Below are 18,954 nucleotides of genomic sequence, written 5' to 3'. Positions count from 1 at the left end.
AGGACTGGAGTCATGTGAACATAACGCCCAGTCCCCGTCAGCAGCCTGGCAGCTCTATTTTGAACCAATTGAAGTATCCGGACTGTCTTCAAGGGTAGCCCCATGTAGAGCGCATTACAGAAGTCAAATGTATTTAAACTTAATTATGGCTTATTGAAACAAGACAACTTCATAAACCAAGGATTGAATTTGACTTGTGCCAAAAGTTTGTCTGGGTCTGGGCATAATGCTAAATTTCAGTAGGTTAAAAGCAGAGGCAAAAGCTTTCAATCTTCTCATGAGTGAACCACAGGCAGAGTGACAGGAGAGCATGCAAGTCCAAGGCTTGTCCAAGCTCATTCATGTAATAACAGCATTAGGGTTATGCAGCCAATAGATAGCTCCAAAACCTTACCTTTTAACATGAATGAAGGATTGAGGACACTGGTCTTCCCTTCCCTCTTTTAATGCAGGACTAAGAGTCAGCCTTTCCCAGCCTTGTACCATCCAGGACATCTGGAAAACACGAGGTTGGGGAAGGCTGATAAGCAATAACCATGAAGTCGAGCCAGGTGCTGCTCTTCCAACACATCTCAGTATCAGGGAAACCTTCACTGACTGCATTTTTAAAATCATGAACTCAGATGGTGAAAAGGTTTGTTGATTATGGGGCACAAACTACACTATGATTAGTGTTCAAATAAATTTTTGGTGAGGAAGGAACAGCTTCTGGAAAGTTTTTGTAGACGGACAAAGAAAGTTTGGTACTCCATGGTTATGATCTAAACCATGCTCCCATTTGGTTTAATTCAGAGCATCGCTACCTCTTTTTATATATCTGGGGCAACTTCATGTTTAAAAAACATGGAATTGCAGCTATCGCTTCTATTTGGCTCACTTCCAAAAATACACATAGATTGTTCATTTCAGCTTGCAATCCTAAATATATTTATCAAGAACCACTGTATTAAGCAGGAGATATCCCTGAGGAAACATCTTTAGAGTACAAGTCTTGTTATTGCAATACTTTGTTCTTCAAAATAGAGGGACAGAAAGAGCAAATAATCCTATAGAACAAAAACAGTGCTATGTACATACTCAAAACAATTAGCTTGACCTCTTTGTCTGGGTCACCAGTTGTATCCCCTGGAGCTTCAACGGTACAGTAATAGACTCCATGGTCCCACCACATCACTTCATTAATCACAAGATCTGCTCCTATCAAGGAAGAAATAACATTATTTAAAATATTTTTTATCTCACTTCTCAGCCAACCTCCACCTTCTCCAGCTTACAATCAGTTACACAATCACATATGAGATGGTCCCTGCCAGGAGTATTATAATCTAAAAAGGGGCACAAAACATAGGGAAAAAGGATGGGTAGGGAAGACAATAACCCAACACATCCTTATTGCCCTACCATAATTGTCATTCTCACATGGTAACATGAAGTCCTGACCATAAGTCTAGCCTGCAAAACTTAAGAGTGGAATGGCCAGAACCATAGTTTGCTACAGCACAGTAGCAACAATTTGCACAAAACCTAGTTCATTCACCAGCACTCTTCCCTAACATGCCAAGGGACACTTACTGTTCTGGATTGTAATCTTCCGCTGCCTATAATCAACCCCCAGCACGGCCTCATTCTGTCCTCTTTTCTGAGCAACGATACGTACTTCTCGCTGGTTGTCATTGCAGTCATTGGAAGGATCCTGGCCAAGATCTAGGCCTGTCTGATAGGCTGAGAACAAGGTGATATGATACAAATTAATGCCACCAGAATATTCAAATATTATTGTCCCTTAAAAGCCCTGGAGTAAAAGACCATATTATGCATAAATTTACTTTTTCATTATTATTATATTTATATTCCAACTTTTCCTTCTTGGAAGGAACCAAGACAGCTCATTTATTCTCCCCTGAGACATTTCAGGGGTTCCAGTTCTTAACCAGGGTTCAGTTTTCATGGGGAAAAGGTTGCAGGAGGCTTAAGGAGTTTCTGTAATAAATATTTCTTTATACATTTATGCAGGCTGAGCACAGGGCAATGTTTACAAAATTAGTATTCTAGATCTCAGGGAAACTCATAACAGCACAGGATTTCTTGCAGAGAGCAGGAAGTCAACACTCTGCCTCTTTTCTGAGCCCATTTCCAACAAGAATCAACAGAGACCTGCGTCACCACCTCCTCTTATCTACTGGGAAAGGGGGAAAAGACAGGTGAATAATTTCTGCCCATTACCTATGCCTTCTTGATCCATCTCAGCTCTCACTGAAACATCACCAGAATGTCACTGGTATTGCCTCAGGGCACCCAGACTGAAACCTCTTCTTAGAGGAATCTTTTCTATGGTGCTGAGCCTGCCAGTGTACTGCCTGTGGACACCTCTGCTGGTGCCCACCAGCCTACCTTCCCATTTAAAAAAATAATTTCATTCCTGTATTGCCCAGTAGCTGAAGTTTTTTGAGCAGTTCATATCACTTCATAAAAAACACAAAACCACAATGCAATGTTTTTTAGATTTTAAATGATTTAACATAACGAAATTATGATGTAAAGCAAAGCACCAGCTTCCAGTGCCATCTGCATTTTCAAGCTGACTTTTGGGATCCATGTGGCCTACAGATTAGAACATTTTTAGCAAATAGAAATGCTACAGTCCAGCATGGCCAGCTTCCAAGCAAAAAAGGTAATCTGAGGGAAGATTACCTTTTTTTTGTTTAAGGTTCTTGGCCAAGTAGCTCTTTTTTTAAAGGTCACTTTTCCTTAAGTCTCACTAGTTTGCCTTCTGGAAAATGTGTAGTTTGTAATTGACCATACCCTCCAGGGCAGCCATTTTGTACCCAACAACTCAAAAAGGCTGATGACTCCTGTTGTGAGGGTCATCTTGACCAAATCCTGCACTGTAACTCTATCTTATGGGGATGTTTGAATGTGGCAATAGTCAGACAGAGGCATTCCAGTATTAAACAATTGCAAGGAGAAACGGATGCAGAGTGGGAAACAAACAGATAAATTGTAACTAGGAAAATTGGCACCCATAAAGCAAAGGTTCTAAGAAGGTGCATATATAGAGAAAGCAGTTGATATGGCTGAATGATTAATATTTGAATCTAGGTCCTCACCCCTCCCTTGGAGTTTGGTATTGAGCCAACCAGTCATATTCAGACCACACTAGGATTTTTCTGAGGAGTTAAGGCTCCTTAGATCTTGGATATTTTTTTCTTTTTTTTTTTTTGGCATCTCTGCAAACTCTGGGGCTCCCTTGAGCATGCATTTTGCTTCTCAGAGGCCGTATGGTGACTGTAATCCATTGGCACTCACTAGCAGGCCTTGATATTAGAAGGCTTCAGTTAGTCTGGACATTTACTTTTCTTCCCTTCTCCCAACCCTTAAGCTGAGAATACTTGAACCAAGCGGGAGTATCACCTACAACAGTAGACTGAGGCTTTCTAAAATCACAGACCCATGGATTCCATGAGTTCTAAAAGTACAGGATTTAAGGTTTTCATAAATGCACAGGCAGCTATCTACTAGAGTGAAATCCTATGACTGTCACTCTTGCAGTCTTGAATTGAGGCTTGGGAGACCAACACCCCACATTTCTGTTCAACAGGTTTCCCTGAGAAATGTCCCTCAACATGCCTCTCAGATTGCGGAGAGTAACCCTTGGTGGCAGCAGGAGTAATTAGCAGCACTCACCAACTGAGTAGTAGTCAAGGATAGGATCCTTGCAAAAGGACTTAAAGCGCCAGGTAACTACCACATCCTGTAGTGGTGCTGTGGTACTGTACTCACACCTTAGAATCACAGAGGCAAATAATGTTGTGTATCGCTCAGTATCTGGCACAGTCACAAGAACGGAGAAGCAACCTGGAACCAAAAACATCAACAGCAACTATTAATATGTATGAAAGTTATATGAGAAGACACCCTCTGGGAAAGAACTTTCAAAACAATAGGTTATTCTCTCTACCTTTAAGAGGCACACCAGAAGCCCAGCACCAGCAGCCTATGTGAGCTGTCTCAACAAATGGTTTCACTTTGCAGCTGAAGCCTGTATGAGTAGCTGGGACCTTCATACAATCTCTTCACAATGCAGAACAATTCTGAGCTTAAGATAGACCAAGTAACCTAGAACAATTTTCAGCCAAATTGTACTCCTCAACTTCTAATCCAAGTTCCTTCTGTTGTGAATTTTCTTATTTTTGTTAGTTGCGAAGCTGTGTCCAACCCATCGCAACCCCATGGACAACATTCCTCCAGGCCTTCCTGCCCTCCACCATCCCCCAGAGTCCACTTAAGCTCTCACCAACTGCTTCAGTGACTCCATCTAGCCACCTCATTCTCTGCCATCCCCTTCTTCTTTTGCCATCTATTGTGCCCAGCATTAGGCTCTTCTCCAGGGAGTCCTTCCTTCTCCTTAGGTGGCCAAAGTATTTGAGTTTCATCTTCAGTATCTGGCCTTCTAAAGAGCAGCCAGGGTTGATCTCCTCTAGGACTGACCAGTTTGATCACCTTGCGGTCCAAGAGACGCACAGGAGTCTCCTCCAGCACCACAATTCAAAGGCCCCAATTCTTCGGCGCTCAGCCTTCTTTATGGTCCAACTTTCACAACCATACATTGCAACTGGGAAAACCATAGCCTTGACTATATGCACTTTTGTCGGCAGGGTGATATCTCTGCTTGTTAGTATGCTGTCTAGATTTGCCATAGCTCTCCTCCCCAGGAGCAAGTGTCTTTTAATTTCTTGGCTGCAGTCCCCATCTGCGGTGATCTTGGAGCCCAGGAAAATAAAATCTGTCACTACCTCCATTTCTTCCCCATCTATTTGCCAGAAAGTGAGAGGACCGGATGCCATGATCTTAGTTTTCTTAATGCTGAGTTGCAAGCCTACTTTTGCACTCTCCTCCTTCACCCGCATCAAGAGGCTCTTTAGAGTGGTATCATCTGCATATCTGAGGTTGTTGATATTTCTCCCAGCAATCTTAATTCCAACTGGTGATTCATCTAGCCCCGCCTTTCTCATGATGTGCTCTGCACATAAGTTAAATAGACAGGGCAACAGTATACAGCCTTGCCAAACTCCTTTCTCAATTTTGAACCAATCAGTGGTTCCGTGTCCAGTTCGCACTGTTGCTTTTTGACCCACGTATAGGTTTCTCAAGAGACAGATAAGATGGTCTGGTACTCCCACCTCTTTAAGAACTTGCCACAATTTATTGTGATCCACACAAAGGCTTTAGCATAGTCAATGAAGTAGAAGTTTTTCTGGAACTTCCTAGCTTTCTCCATGATCCAGTGTATGTTGGCAATTTGATCTCTAGTCCCTCTCCCTCTTCAAAATCCTGCCTGTACTTCTGGTAGTTCTCGGTCCACATACTGCTGGAGCCTAGCTTGTAGGATTTTGAGCATCACTTTGCTAGCATGTGGAATGAGTGCAATGGTGCGGTAGTTTGAACCTTCTTTGGGATTGCCCTTCTTGGGATCGGAATGTAAACTGACCTTTTCCAATCCTGTGGCCACTGTTGAGTTTTCCAAGTTTGCTGGCTTAAGTTCTACTAAATCTGTATTTTTAATAGAAGTTGGGGCATGCTGCTAATCAGATGCATAAAACAGGAAGTGTGCTGAGATTTCATAGCAGTGTAAAAGGACCTCAAGTTAAATGAAGCTTTCTAAAGGGCCAGCCTATTAGCTGAGTGAATAAGTTGTATGTTATAAATGGCTGTCATGCACAGGCATCTTACAGTTGTTGCCCAATCAGAAACACAGGACTTGTTTTCTCTCACTTCTGGATTGATAGACTTTGGAAGACATTACTGGAGAAATACTAAAAGCTTCTATCATAGATGTGTATAAACTAGATGAAGGAACATGGTAATGAGTCATGGGAAGCGAGAGAGCACAGAATGAATTTTATAAGATCATACATCATATATACATCCTAAGAAATCACTTAAGAGGCAATAAATGACATTATGGAATTATGGCAGTTTAATCAGTTTAAAAAATCTGAAGGAATCCCACAAAAACTTTCAAAGCAGTCAGGAATACCTGTACAATGTGAAATACCCTAATAATTTCACACACCTTAAAGCTAACAAACAAATCTTAACTCATTAAGACAAAGTAAAAAAAAGTGGACACAAGAAAATTAGGACTATGGTTCAGAAAATTAACCAGTTAAAATGAATATCCTCCTTAAATTTACATTTCCCCAAGTAGTACTAATCCAAATTCTAGAAAAAAAAAATTTCAAATTGGCAAAGGGTGCTATCCAACATATCTGCCTATAAGTTTCTGAACCTGGAGAGTTATAGGCATCCAGTTAAGTGTGGAAAGAGCTAAGAGGCAAGGATTGCCTTCATGTGCTTGCAAAATGGCCGATTTCTTATCCTGGCAATGTCTCACTTTTTTCCACCTCTTGTCAGAACTGAGGGGTGCACTTGCAACTTCAGAGTCACAGCCAGTGTGGAATGCTTAAAGAGCAAACACTCACCAGTTGGATTCCCATCTCTGAGCTCAGAATTAATTTCTAAGGGTGGTCCAGGGACTCTGACTTACCCTATAGCCATCTAGACAGTGAGCAAGTTATCTTAAATACATACCTAACAGTAACAATACAAAAGGAAAAAAAACTTGCAAGATATGGTCAATTGGGTATCCTAAACTTCACATGCTACCATATGGTGTTTAAAATAAAAAAAACAAACAAACAGTGTTGCCTCAAATATAAGGCTACTAGAATTTCCAAAAGATTTACAATGTGACATCCAAGAACCACTAACCTATAAAAGAAATTTTAGACAAAATTATAAACCTATTTCTACAATTTAAGATTCAAAACAGAAGAAATCGAAGATAATAGACCTCCTCTTGCACCATTTTAAAATTACACTGCATTTACTGAACATATACAGTGTTTCATTAACATATTTAAACAATGGTAATCAAAATAACTTAATTATACAAAAATTTTAGACCTTTACATTTCTGAGCTAGGTCTCTCAAATTGTTAAGTTTGATAATGCATCTCACCCCAGTACAGTGATACCTTGGCTCACAAACTTAATCCATTCCATGACTCTGGTCACGACCCAAACTGGTCATGAGCCAAGTCAAATTTCCCCATAAGGTTCAATGCAAATAAGGTTAATCTATTTTGTACCCATTTTTTTAATCACAAAAAAATTGAAACAAAGTGTCAAACAACAACAAAGTAACAAAGAACAAAGATCCTGGCCATCTCTCCCCCCCCCCCCCCCCAAGCATGACTGTGAACCTGCTGGGAAAATGGGCACGATCATCACCTGATATGGAGTTCACGACCTGAGGCAAAATTTTTCTGAAATTTCTGTTTGCAACCCGATTTGGTTGTGAACTGAGGCATTCGTGAGCCAAGGTACCACTGTATATATTTCACACTGAATACAATCCAGAGTATAAAGTTCATCTCAGGCTTTCCTAGCAAAATTAAGCAACATTTGTCTGACATGCAGTCTACATTTTGTGCTAGAGTTTGTGTAGATTTTGCCTTTAAAGTTATTAGATTTATATACCACATTTTCCACATATCTGCTTTTCTATTCCTCAGTAACAGCATGCAGAGCAGGAAAGAAAAAAAATCCAGAAATAAGAAAATATGGCAAAAACACAATTGCCTAAATGTCTAAAAATCCAATTATAGTTTAACACTAACATTTTTCAAGTTTACATTGTGTTTGCCAGATTCCTGGGTTTCCATATCACAAGCATACAAGATAACACAAGAAAAAAAGTTATTGGCATTAGTAATGCTACAGATAGCAATACCATTTGAGATAACTTAATATAAATATGTATTATGCTAGACAGAATAACTCAAGTATTCTGGATACCACCTGGCTGGAAGAAAGAAAGAAAAGAAAGAAAAGAAAGAAAGCTTTCAATTTCACTTCCCCTCACAGGAACGAACGAATATGAATTTAATGAGTGTATACATATCTTTCATTAATTTATCTGCAAGTTCAGTTCCTTTAAGCTCAGCAGTACTTCCTTAAATGCAGTTAAGTGCACAATTCCATTCACATATAGGCAGAAGATTCTACCAACTCTCAACCAAGCTGTGAATTTTCAGAAGTAATGCTAAGGCTGCAACCTTAAAATTACTCACATATTTTTATTCAACTTAAATATTCACTTATGGGAAAATATGTATTACAAAGGTTTCACAGATCTTTGACTGCAAGTTTATAGCTTCTGTACTGTGTGCTCAAATGAACAGTTAATGCTGGATGGAAAGTGAAGACTACTGGATAAAAATCATATTTACATTTGAAATAGACATGAGAAATAAAATGTGTACTTTTAGATTGCAATTCTAATCCTACATAGTTGGCAGTAGGTTTCACTGAACACAGCAGAGCTTGCTCCTGAATTAACAAGGCCAAGATTCATGTAAAAATTTCATATAAGACAAAGTTCTCATTCACTACCGCATATTTTTTCAGGTATTTTCCCACCCACGCAGCAAATCTACGTTGTGTTGATTACCTAAGATAATACAAAATTATCCCCATCTACATATCATATACAATCATCATTCTATATATATTACATGTATCATAGCTAAGAAAAGCAAGTACCACTCAGTTCACTGCGATTTACTTGCAGGCAAATAATGAACGGGATTAATTTTGCAATCCAGCTAACAGACACAGTGTTAGCACTCAACAAGAACACCCCTTTCAGTTATTCAGAAGTCGTCATGCATGATTTTTCCATTCCCTTTGAATTTAACTTGCAGGAGACCAAAGTTTGTTCGAGCTCTCTCTGTAGGCAAAAACCGTAAGCATTGATTTAAGCTTACAACTGGGGAGGGGGTGGGGGAAGAAAAAGATTTTAAAAGAAATGGCCATGTTTTTGGTTTAATTTCTGTGGATTTTCCAAACTAAAAATTAAAGAGATTTTGCAATCTCCTTTCTCAGCTAGAAGGTAAAATGACAAAAATAGTTTGGGGATATCGGTCTCAGAGGTAAGAGATCCTCCTAAGGAAGTTCCTATAGAAAAAGATCGAACAGGGAAGAAGAAACAAGAGTGGGAAGAAACTCCGGTAGGGGTCACCTATTAACAGCAGTCACTGAAACAGCGAGAGAAAAACGAAAGAGCAAGGACAAAAGCAGTGAGCTCTCTTTCGTCGTCTAGCGCCGTTCCCCGGACCCCGACTCACCTGTCGGGAGGCAGGTGAGGCCGAAAAAAAGCACTTGGTGTTGCCACGGCCAGTTCCAGGCCATGGCGTCTCCTCCTACTGTCCGGAGCTTATATGCAAACCTCACCCGGGCGTTCCTCCAAATACAACAAGCTCCCTCTAAGAGACGTCTCTTCTCTTCCGGGTTTTCTGCCTACGGAGGATTCACCTGGGTCCTCTCGTCACCTTTCTCCCCAGGAAGGATTCTCTCGGCCCTTAAAAAGGAGACATACAATACAAGCCACGACTTCCTTCTTCTTGCTCGGTTGCTGCAGCACCTGTTGCTGCAGCTCTTTCCCATATCCTTTAGCAGCACCCTGCAGTGAAAGTTCTGTAGGTGCAGCACTCGCCTTGCCCTGCAGGTGAAGGGCCCCTCCCTCGTTCCTCCCATCTCGCCCGCCTTGTTAACTACCTGCAGCAGCTCCTCCCCGCCTCGCAGGTCTCGACCTTCTTAGATTATACTGCCATTCTGTCAATGAGTTTTAAGCCATGTTGTTCCTTCTCGGTGTGGACCCACTGAAATGAGTGGAACTTTGAACACAAATCCTTTGCTCAAAAGCAAGTTATTAAATTCAGTGGGACTAACGGCTCTGTAAGCGGGCATCTTATCGCAGCCTTTAGCTCGTTCAATTCGAAGGTGCTATCTGCTGTTCAAAGAGAACCTCTGAAAGTTTTTTTGGAAGTAAAAAACCTGCAATCGGCTTACGACCAAGCTATTAGTTTTTAAATTTTTTATACTCAGACTTTTCTACATCTACTGGCTCTGGCACGAAAACTGCTTATGAAAACTGCTTTCAGATAACCAAACGCTTATTGCTACCTTAATATGGCTAGCAAAACCAAAGACTCGCCAACAATTTACTTGTGCGTAGATCGCAGAGTAAATGCCTCCAAATTCATTTTCCCGCCCCCCTCCTTTCAAGTTCAATGGGAATGCCTTGACAAGGGCTGTTAGGAAAATTACGAACAGCCTCAGCCGGTGCAACGTTAAGCACAGCTCACCCAAACTCTTCTGATATTGTGGGTGTTCCTGTTTTCTGAACTGGTATTGACCGCTGCACCTGCACTATCCCGTGAAACAAAACCCAGAGCAGGAATGCAGGGAGGGTTGCTAATTGAGATGACTTTAACAGCTTACAGCTGGCTTGTCAATTGGATTTTGTTTTTCCAAGTAAGCTGGGGTATGATTCCACTGATTGCCTGGAGAAAAATCAACAGGTGCAGTTTTATTTCCCCATCTTTAACTTCACATGCTAAATTTGTTTAGCACACAGTCGTTGAAAGCACAGAAGACCCCCCCCCCCCAAAGGCAAACGTTGCAACAAGTAGCAGTGAGCTTTTCTCTGGGCGGGGTAAGAAAGGCAGATTTTTCGCTTCTCTGCCTGTGACGTCAAGTGTCACCACTTACATATGCAGTCATCTTTCTTCTAAGAAAACAGGAACGCTGCACGTTTCCATGGGAGGAAGCCTACTGAACGAGTGGCATATACCAATTAAATAAGCAAAGGAAGAAACTAAACTCAGCCTCCGCGTGAAAACTAGTCTACCCTTACATGTAGCTAAAAATACGTTTAAATAAAACAAACTCATGTTCGCTCTTTGGTTTACCACTCAATTCTCAAAACACCAATTGTAACAGCAAATCTAGACAAACGAGTAGTGCATAGCTCCTTCTCTTCAGAATGCCTTTTAAAATGTACAACTTTGAAATCTTTGTGCAAACAACATATTCAAAACCAGAAAGAGCGTGACAGGGAACGGTGGCTATATAAAAGAAGAGAAAAAACCTCGGTCAGCCCAGCCTTAGATTTTTTTTTTTAATGATTCTGAGCAGGCGCCCTAAGGCACAAATGTTTTCGAACTCAACTTCCCAACGATCTTTGCGCGCCTTAAATTTGGTTGCTTAGTAACTGGAGTAAACCGGGAATGGAGGAGGAAGGGGAGCCCAAGGGAAAAGATGGAAAAGGTAACCGCGCATTGCTTCTCTCAACTTTCCCTCAATACTCTTACGTTCCGTTCGGGAAACGTTCTCGAAATACTTTTTTTTTTTTAGGGCTTTCCTAAATCAAAAAGTCTTCCTCAACCTGGTGGCCGCCGGATGTGTTGGACTGCAAATCCCATCATTCGGATGGGACTTGCAGTGTAACACATCTGGAAGGCGGCAGATTGGGGAAAACTGAGGAGAAATGTCCCACGGTGGTGCGTAAGCTTTTGGGGTCACCGGAACATAAGAACACATTTATTTATGGTGCACCTGAAAACTTGTTTACAGTGTTGTGACTGTATTACAGTCAAAGCTTTTGAGCCTGAGGACAGCATGCGGTGTGCTTGTTGTGGGCTACTCACGCACACATACATGTACGCACTCCTATACAGACTTACTATTGGCGGGGATTGATGGCCCACTTGAATTGTCAAAAAGAGGGACATGCGTTGTCAGAAAAGAGAATGCTAGTTTGCATAACCTATCCTAATATATATATATGCATAGATTCAAATGTAGATAAAACTTTAAATAGAAATGTATTTCACTACAGTGAGGAAGACTGAACAGAAAAACTGCCTTGCTCAGCCTGCCATCTAGCTGTTGGGGATGGACAGTTTCAAAGCCCAACTCTGCTTGTGATGGTTCTTTATCTTTAAATTGGGTTTGCACTGGACAGCTCTTCAAATACAGGACTGAACACGTTTACAGAAGAACACATGGGCCATCCTAGGGGCAAGCAATTATCTTGACTGCACTGGGCTGGGTGGGAGAGGTCACAGCTGCTCTCTATCCTACTCCAGAATCTGTTGCAGCTGACCCCAAGTGATCTTAATAAAAGGAGCCTTTTTAGCAATCACTTAAATTTAATGTAGGACTATAACTCCCAGTGTGCCCTAATTAACATAGCTCGTGTTATATGTCCTTTTCTGTCTGAATATGCATAGCATTGTGCCTTGAGGTGGGCATGGCTTTGATTATTTGTATGTAGTTCCTGGTACATTTTGCTTCTCAGGATTAGGGTGAAAATAATAAAATGCTAAAGATTCAATAATTTTTTTGAAGTTTTTGTGTGTGCTGGTATTACCACGTTGGGACTTCCAAAGAGAGGCTCTGTGTGTGCTTCAGCAAAAACAATAGCTCCTGGCACTGTAATATGGCTGCAATGCTAAATGCACTTAAGGAATAAATCTTAATGCACTGAAGCTTACTTCTAAGGAAACATGCATAGGATTGGGATGTAATTGTTCTTTAAACCGAATGGCAATTTGCTTCTTCAACAATACTGGCTGCTGCAGGGGAAACTCTAGATCAACCTTTGTTTTAGGGCATGCACATAGTTAATTGGATTATGATTACAAAGGGTGTATGCCATAGTTCAGTTCTTGTTTGGAATTATCAAATGTTCTCATTCCTCTGTAAGAAAATGCAGCGGTCCACAAAATAATGCTATCAGCATAACTATCTGTAATACTACAAATCTTAAGAATTACAGGGGAAGAGGAAGCAGACCTGGATTACTTTAATGGCATAAATATAGAAACGTTGGTTTTACGGGAAGTGTTCTAGTTTATACTGATTTATTGTCTGAATTAGAAATAATTTTATATTTCATTTCTATGAGATCTTGCAATGCTATTTTAATCCAAGGATGCCTAACTGCAAGGATTGTCCAGCATGTTCTCTGGACTTCCTCTAATGCTTCTCCTATGATAAAAGGACTTAGTAGGAATAGGAAATTACTTTGATACATACAGATTGAAAGGAAATGCCATTTTTTTAAAAAAGGCAATTAATTGAAATGCAGAATATTTGAAATGCTGAATATGACACTAGAATAAAATTTGTAAATGAAGATTATTATATGCATAATTAAAGCATCTGTATTAATATATGTTAATTATAGATACTACTCCAATACTAGAAATTTAGCCTTCTACTCAAAGAACTTAGTGTTTTTTTCTTATAGATTTTTATTTATTTAAAGGTTTTCTATGCCATCCCATATTTAAAAGTCTCAGGATGGTTTACAGCTGATTAGTTAAAAAACAAAAACAAGAATAACAACAACAATTGCCCAGTATCCAATGATTAAAATGTAAACCCTCCACTAAAACAAATTAATAATGAAAATACTGGGAGAATAAAAAGGGTTTTGCCTGACTGCAAAAAGGTAGAAGTATTGGCGCCAGGTGAAACTCTCTGGGGAGCATGTTCCACAATCAGGGCTCCAACACAGAGAAGGCCCTCCTGGGTAGTCACCCTCTTGATTTCTTTCAGGATCTTGTGCATGAAAGTGCTGGTTACATTAATTTTATGCTTCTGGAAATATTCCATTGAACTCTATTTTAAAATGTTCAATTATAATGTTGTCAACAACCTGTATACACAGATATATTGAATAAACATAGAAATATACATTCCACATTTTCTAAATACTTTTATCAGAAGATTAATCCATACCGTGTCATTTTGTTTGCAGGTCAGAATGAACAACCAGAAGGAGGAAAGAGGGCATCAGCTTCAGAGGGACAGAAGAAAGAAGCAAAGGAGGAACCTGATGGTAAGCATTGCTTACAAATTCTTAAGACTTTAATCATAATGCTGTTTTGCATGGCATTTACTACAGAACATAAAGATTATACATACACTAGATGGATATGAATTACTATGCTTGAGAGCAAAATGACTCTTGGGCATTGTTCTACATCTTTCTTTCAGATCTTACAGAATAGGGCAGTGAAAGTGAAACTTTAGAGACCAAGCTTGAGTAGCTTTTTCTGCACAGCTCATCATTTCAGCCCATTCTTAACCCATTCCAATCATCAAAATCATGCCAGGACACCTCATTTTTGTGACCCAACCCTACCCTACCCTGTTGAACACCCTTAACCCTCATATAGGGTGAAATTTCCATTGGAAAGAGGGTGATTTTTAAAAAAACCTCCCTTGGGTAGCTTTCTCTGCAAAGCTCAACATTTCTGTCCATTCTGAACACATTCCAACCATCAAAATCAGGACAGGACACCTCGCTTTTGTAACTCTAACCCTACCCTGGTGCGGTTTGTGATGTCATCGCCTGGCACCACTACTTCTTTCCAAGCATGCGCATGGGGGCATGTGCGCTGTTATCCAATGCTTAGCTGCGGGGGCAATGTAGGGGTGACTTGGCTTCTGTGCTGACAGAGGGCTCTGTGTGCCTGCTGCGGCACATGTGCCATAGGTTCACCACCACTGTAATTGGGCTTTCTTCTTAAAATTCATCTCATACGTTCATTATTTATACTTAGAACAAGCCTTTTAGGTAGCCCTAAAGGAGCTGAATTCCCATTTTGTTTCAAGACTATCAAACACCTTAAAAAAAAAAAGGTTTTGGATTTTTTTAAGCAACAAAGCACTCAGTTAAAATGTATTTCTGGTCATATCAAATTTAAGTGTCTAACGTTGGACAGGTGTCCATTGAAATTTTCACTCAGTTTCATAAACTGTGGTTCAACTTTAACAGATGCATTTCTGGCTTTGCTCTATAACAAATTGTGAGAACATATTTCTACACTTTCAGATTTAGAGGACTGACCCTTTTTTCATGTATTCATGTATAGCTGGGCATGTGAACAATTATTTTAGTAGCATCTACCAGTGCTTAACCTTGTGTTTATGGGTAGGGTTAGTCTAATGGGTATGTGTGTACACATACAGCTTTTCTGGGCTTACAGGATTTAAAGTTTAGACTCTCTCTTTCACCATTTAATGTAATAAGACCACAGAGTATATGTATGTGAATGGGCACTAGAGCCATTTTTATTTATTTATTGTATTTGCATGCCACTCCATAGCTGGAGGCTCTCTGGGCGGCTTACAGTGCTATATATATATTTATATGTATATGATAATAAATAACAATAACAAAATATAAAGCATAGAATTAAAATACAATATAAACACAACTATATAAATGGGAAACAGGAGGAAATAAACACAATATAACCAATAACAACAACCAATAAAACAATAAAGCAAAAAACCAGCAGCAAACAAATAATTCAACCTCAAAACAGATACTAAATAAAAAGTCTTAACTTGGTGCTGAAAGCAAGATAAAGTGGGTGTTAGTCCCACCTCCCTTGGAAGAGAATTTCAAAGGTGAGGTTCAATGATCAAGAAGGCCCTTTTCCTTGCCAACAGTCCCCCTCCTCATTTGAGGAGGCTGTTTAAGGCTTTATATGTTAGCATGAGCACTTTGAATTGGGCCCAGAAGTTAACACAGTTCTCTCACTTTCTTGTTTGCAAGAACCTACTGAGGGAGAGGAAGGAGAAAAACCAGAAGAAGAGGGTGAGGGGAGTTCTGGCAGTGAGCGTGAGTATTGGCAACAATCTATGGACTCCAGACATAAATTTCAATCCAATTCTTTCTTCTTCATACCTTTTGAGTAATCCTCATTAAGATTAAGTATGAAACTAATTCTGGGATTTGAGGTAATGAGCTTCCTGGTCAGCGTATTGTTAACAGGTGGGTTTAAGCCCCAGGACCTGTGGTTAAAATATTGACAACTGTGGCTCTAGATTCCAGCACTGATGCAAGATCACTGTTTGTGACCTTTGGACTTGAATCTATTAGCTAATAAACTTGAAGTGCAACACATAAGTCTGGCTCACCAGACATTGATATCCATATGAAATTTACTAAGATTTGATACTTGCCCTGTTATCACTATGAGGCTAATAAGAGATGTGGGGTTATAGCTAGCTTTATACCCTTGGAGTCTGGCCACAGACTGAAAGTACCATTGTACTAAGGGCTGTTCTTGACAAGGAATTGGAATGCCTCCTAGGATGTAAGGCTACAATTCTGTGTACACTTATCTGGGAGTATGTCCCACTGAACCAGTAAGACCCATTACTGAGTAAAAATACATAGGATTGTGCTGTAAGATTCTTAGCTGCATTCCTATGCTTATGCTCCTTTTGATAATCATCATCTCTGTCATTCTTTTCAAGTCTTTTGATAATCAGACTTTGCGTGATGTTAGGTAGGTTGATGCCTATTCAGATGTACAGCAATCCTCTCAGGTGTCTTTCCTCTCCCATTACACCAGCACCACTGTTCCAGGTGCCTGAGCCCAAGACAGACCTTTCAGTTAAAGTCCTGCGGAGCCATTGCAGATCATATCTTGCCACTCTTCCCTCTATCCACCCATTCTGCTAAAACCACAAAAAGTATAGTTTTTTTCTCAAGCCCATTGTAAAGTGATGCTTTTGACTTTTCAAGACTTAAACATATTGGAACCAAATTACTTAAAGCAGCTTCTTCACCAATACTGGCCTAAATATACATTATGATCAATAACAAAGATCCTTCTTATTTGCCCATTTTGGGGATAGTTAAATGGGTAAGTATACGAGGCAGGGCTTTTTCCACCTGTGGAACAGGTTGCCACCAGGGACCCATCAGGCCCCATCTTTGCAGGCTTTTGGGAAGGCTGTGAAGACTTGCTTTCTCTGGTCTTTCCTGATTATGTTTTAGTTTTTGTTTTTGATGGCTTTTGCTTTATGAGTGTTTGCTATCTTATATCAGTTATTATATGAATGTTAATGTTATAACTATTCTTAAAGGCAGCCTAGAAATATTTCTTTCTGAAATGGTTTTATTTCTCATAATATGACAAATAGGGATATGTTACAGCTTAGGACATCTACACATCAGTTCAGTGTTCAGATTTCCAGTGTCCAGGTTTCCATGCAGAAGCCTTTCTATCTGGTATAGTTCTGCTGGAGAGAAACAAAGCAAATACATATGTATCAATTGTAACTAGACACAAAACTCTGGTATTTATTTTAAAATATTATATTCTAGGCATTATGTAAGTATTCTAGGTGATTCCTGATAAATATTTGACAATTATATTTCATACTCCCAGTGTGCTGGCAGAACCAACTGCAAATGCATGAGGAACTAATGGTTCTAGAAGGTTCCAGAAACATAAGGAAAAATGCTTGTTTCTAGAATGGGGCAGGTCAGTACAGTTCTCAGGAGAAAGCTCTGCTTGATCTGTCTTGTTTTGGAAATGAGCATTGTTTCCCATTTCCTGGCTTCTTTATAAAATTAATAGGTTCTGGTGTACTAGTAAACAGTTCCATTTGCCAACTCAGCTCTTTCCCATATCCTAGTAAGTAACAGAGTAAGTAAGTAACACAGAGTAAGTAAGAGTAAGTAACAGAGTAAGTAAGTAACACAAGTAACAGAGGCTCAGAGTCAGTATAGGATTTTGCCCAAAAGTAGGAGCCAGAAAACACAATAGATAGCCAAATTTAAAAACTGAAATATTAATAAACAGATTCATTAGAACTATAATTAACTTATCTGCTGTGAGGTCTTCATCTAAGGTCTCTCTTAGAAAGGATTTCAAGAGGGTAGGTGCAGCCACTAAGAAGGCTGTCTCCTTATCTGCCTGAGGAGTATATGCCTTCTTTATGCTGATTGTTTTGGAATCCAGAAAACGAGGAAGAAGAAGAATCAGCTGAACCTGAAAAGCCTCCAGAACCTGTGAAAAAGAAGAAAAAAGTACCAGTAGAGAAGAAAATATCTGAAAGCTTCTACTATAACTATGAAGAGTTATGCTCATTCCCATATGTGACTCCAGATTCTGGCATACCACTTAACCTCCTTTCTCTCATGTATCTGCTTTGCCAATACTGCATTTATTTAGAATTGAGTTTCCTTTTATAAACATAGTAAAGCATGACTCACTATCACCCATGAAAAAAAATAACTCTGTATTAGAAATGTGTTCAGTGAAATAATGTGGGGTTTGGGTGAAAATGGCTTACATAAAATATGTGCCCACTAAAGTGTTGGATTTTTGCAGGAGAAACCTGCAATTAACTGGGTGTCCTTTGGCCACCTACTTTACAGGAGTGTTGTGTGGACAGAAGGAAAGATCTGAGAATCTCTTTAATGAAATACAAAAATTATCAGGAGAAAATCTAGAATTATACAGAATACGGAATCCAGTGATGTTCCCTCTTTGCACAAATAGCAACTATTAAAAAATTCAGTCAATGTGCTTTTAAAAGTAGGTGCAGGAAACCTTTTCATATGTCAGTGACTGTAATGGCACATGAGAAATAAAAATTAAAAATCTCACTAGCAACCTGGAATAGGGAAGAAGTTACAGTCAGATGGAAATGAGTGATAGCTCTTTCAGGGTATTGAAAGTAATTTGAAATAAGGATCACTTATCTTGGTGTGCATTTTTACCTCTACTCAGACAGATTTTGCAGCTTTTTTAATATTGTATCTGTTTGACCAGAGATGATGGATGTGATGCAGCAGTGCATTTTTAAAAATCAGACCACTTCTGGTTTCAGCTGGATGTTCTAAACTGTTTCCAGCCAGTGTCAGTTATGTAGGAAGTTTTCCATTAGCTTTCAGTAAAATAATTCAGTCTTTCTAGCATATTTACAGAAAAACTAAGCCTGGTTCTGTCTCTGAGTTGCTATGGAAAAATGTTTTGAGGAATTTCATAGTGTTTTAATGTTGTGGAGATCTGTAATGTCTCCACAGATTAAGAAATTTGTTTTTAAAAGATGAATTGGCTACATCTATATATTCTCATATTACAAAAATCCTATCAATATTGCTCCCAGCTATAAAACTTTAAAATAATCATTGGAAGTAAAATTGTACTGTATTTAGCATCCTTTCTCTGGATGTTATTATTAATGATTTAATCATTGCATGTATAAAATGAAGGTTGGAGC

General features: G+C 39.5%; 2 protein-coding genes across 2 annotated transcripts in view; one reads left to right on the top strand and one right to left on the bottom strand.

Moving 5' to 3' along the window:
• Nucleotides 1-6,497, bottom strand: part of ILDR1 (immunoglobulin like domain containing receptor 1) — a 14,923-nt gene extending 8,426 nt beyond the window's left edge. Inside the window, exons 1-4 of the mRNA XM_044441784.1 lie at nucleotides 6,483-6,497; nucleotides 3,685-3,880; nucleotides 1,573-1,722; nucleotides 1,078-1,197 (exon numbers count right to left, since the gene is read on the bottom strand). Coding sequence (XP_044297719.1) covers nucleotides 1,078-1,197; nucleotides 1,573-1,722; nucleotides 3,685-3,880; nucleotides 6,483-6,497 — 481 coding nt within the window. The remainder of the gene's footprint in view (nucleotides 1-1,077; nucleotides 1,198-1,572; nucleotides 1,723-3,684; nucleotides 3,881-6,482) is intronic.
• Nucleotides 6,498-11,135: 4,638 nt separating this feature from the next.
• The window catches only part of CFAP44 (cilia and flagella associated protein 44), a 56,264-nt gene continuing 48,445 nt past the window's right edge, over nucleotides 11,136-18,954 (top strand). The window contains exons 1-4 of the mRNA XM_044441783.1: nucleotides 11,136-11,175; nucleotides 13,676-13,756; nucleotides 15,485-15,550; nucleotides 17,688-17,868. Coding sequence (XP_044297718.1) covers nucleotides 11,136-11,175; nucleotides 13,676-13,756; nucleotides 15,485-15,550; nucleotides 17,688-17,868 — 368 coding nt within the window. The remainder of the gene's footprint in view (nucleotides 11,176-13,675; nucleotides 13,757-15,484; nucleotides 15,551-17,687; nucleotides 17,869-18,954) is intronic.

The sequence above is a fragment of the Varanus komodoensis genome, unplaced genomic scaffold, assembly GCF_004798865.1.
Source record: "Varanus komodoensis strain SLA01 unplaced genomic scaffold, ASM479886v1 scaffold4, whole genome shotgun sequence".
Lineage (NCBI taxonomy): Eukaryota > Metazoa > Chordata > Lepidosauria > Squamata > Varanidae > Varanus > Varanus komodoensis.
Note: the sequence above shows the minus strand (reverse complement) of the source record. Positions and strands in the feature narration are given on the sequence as shown.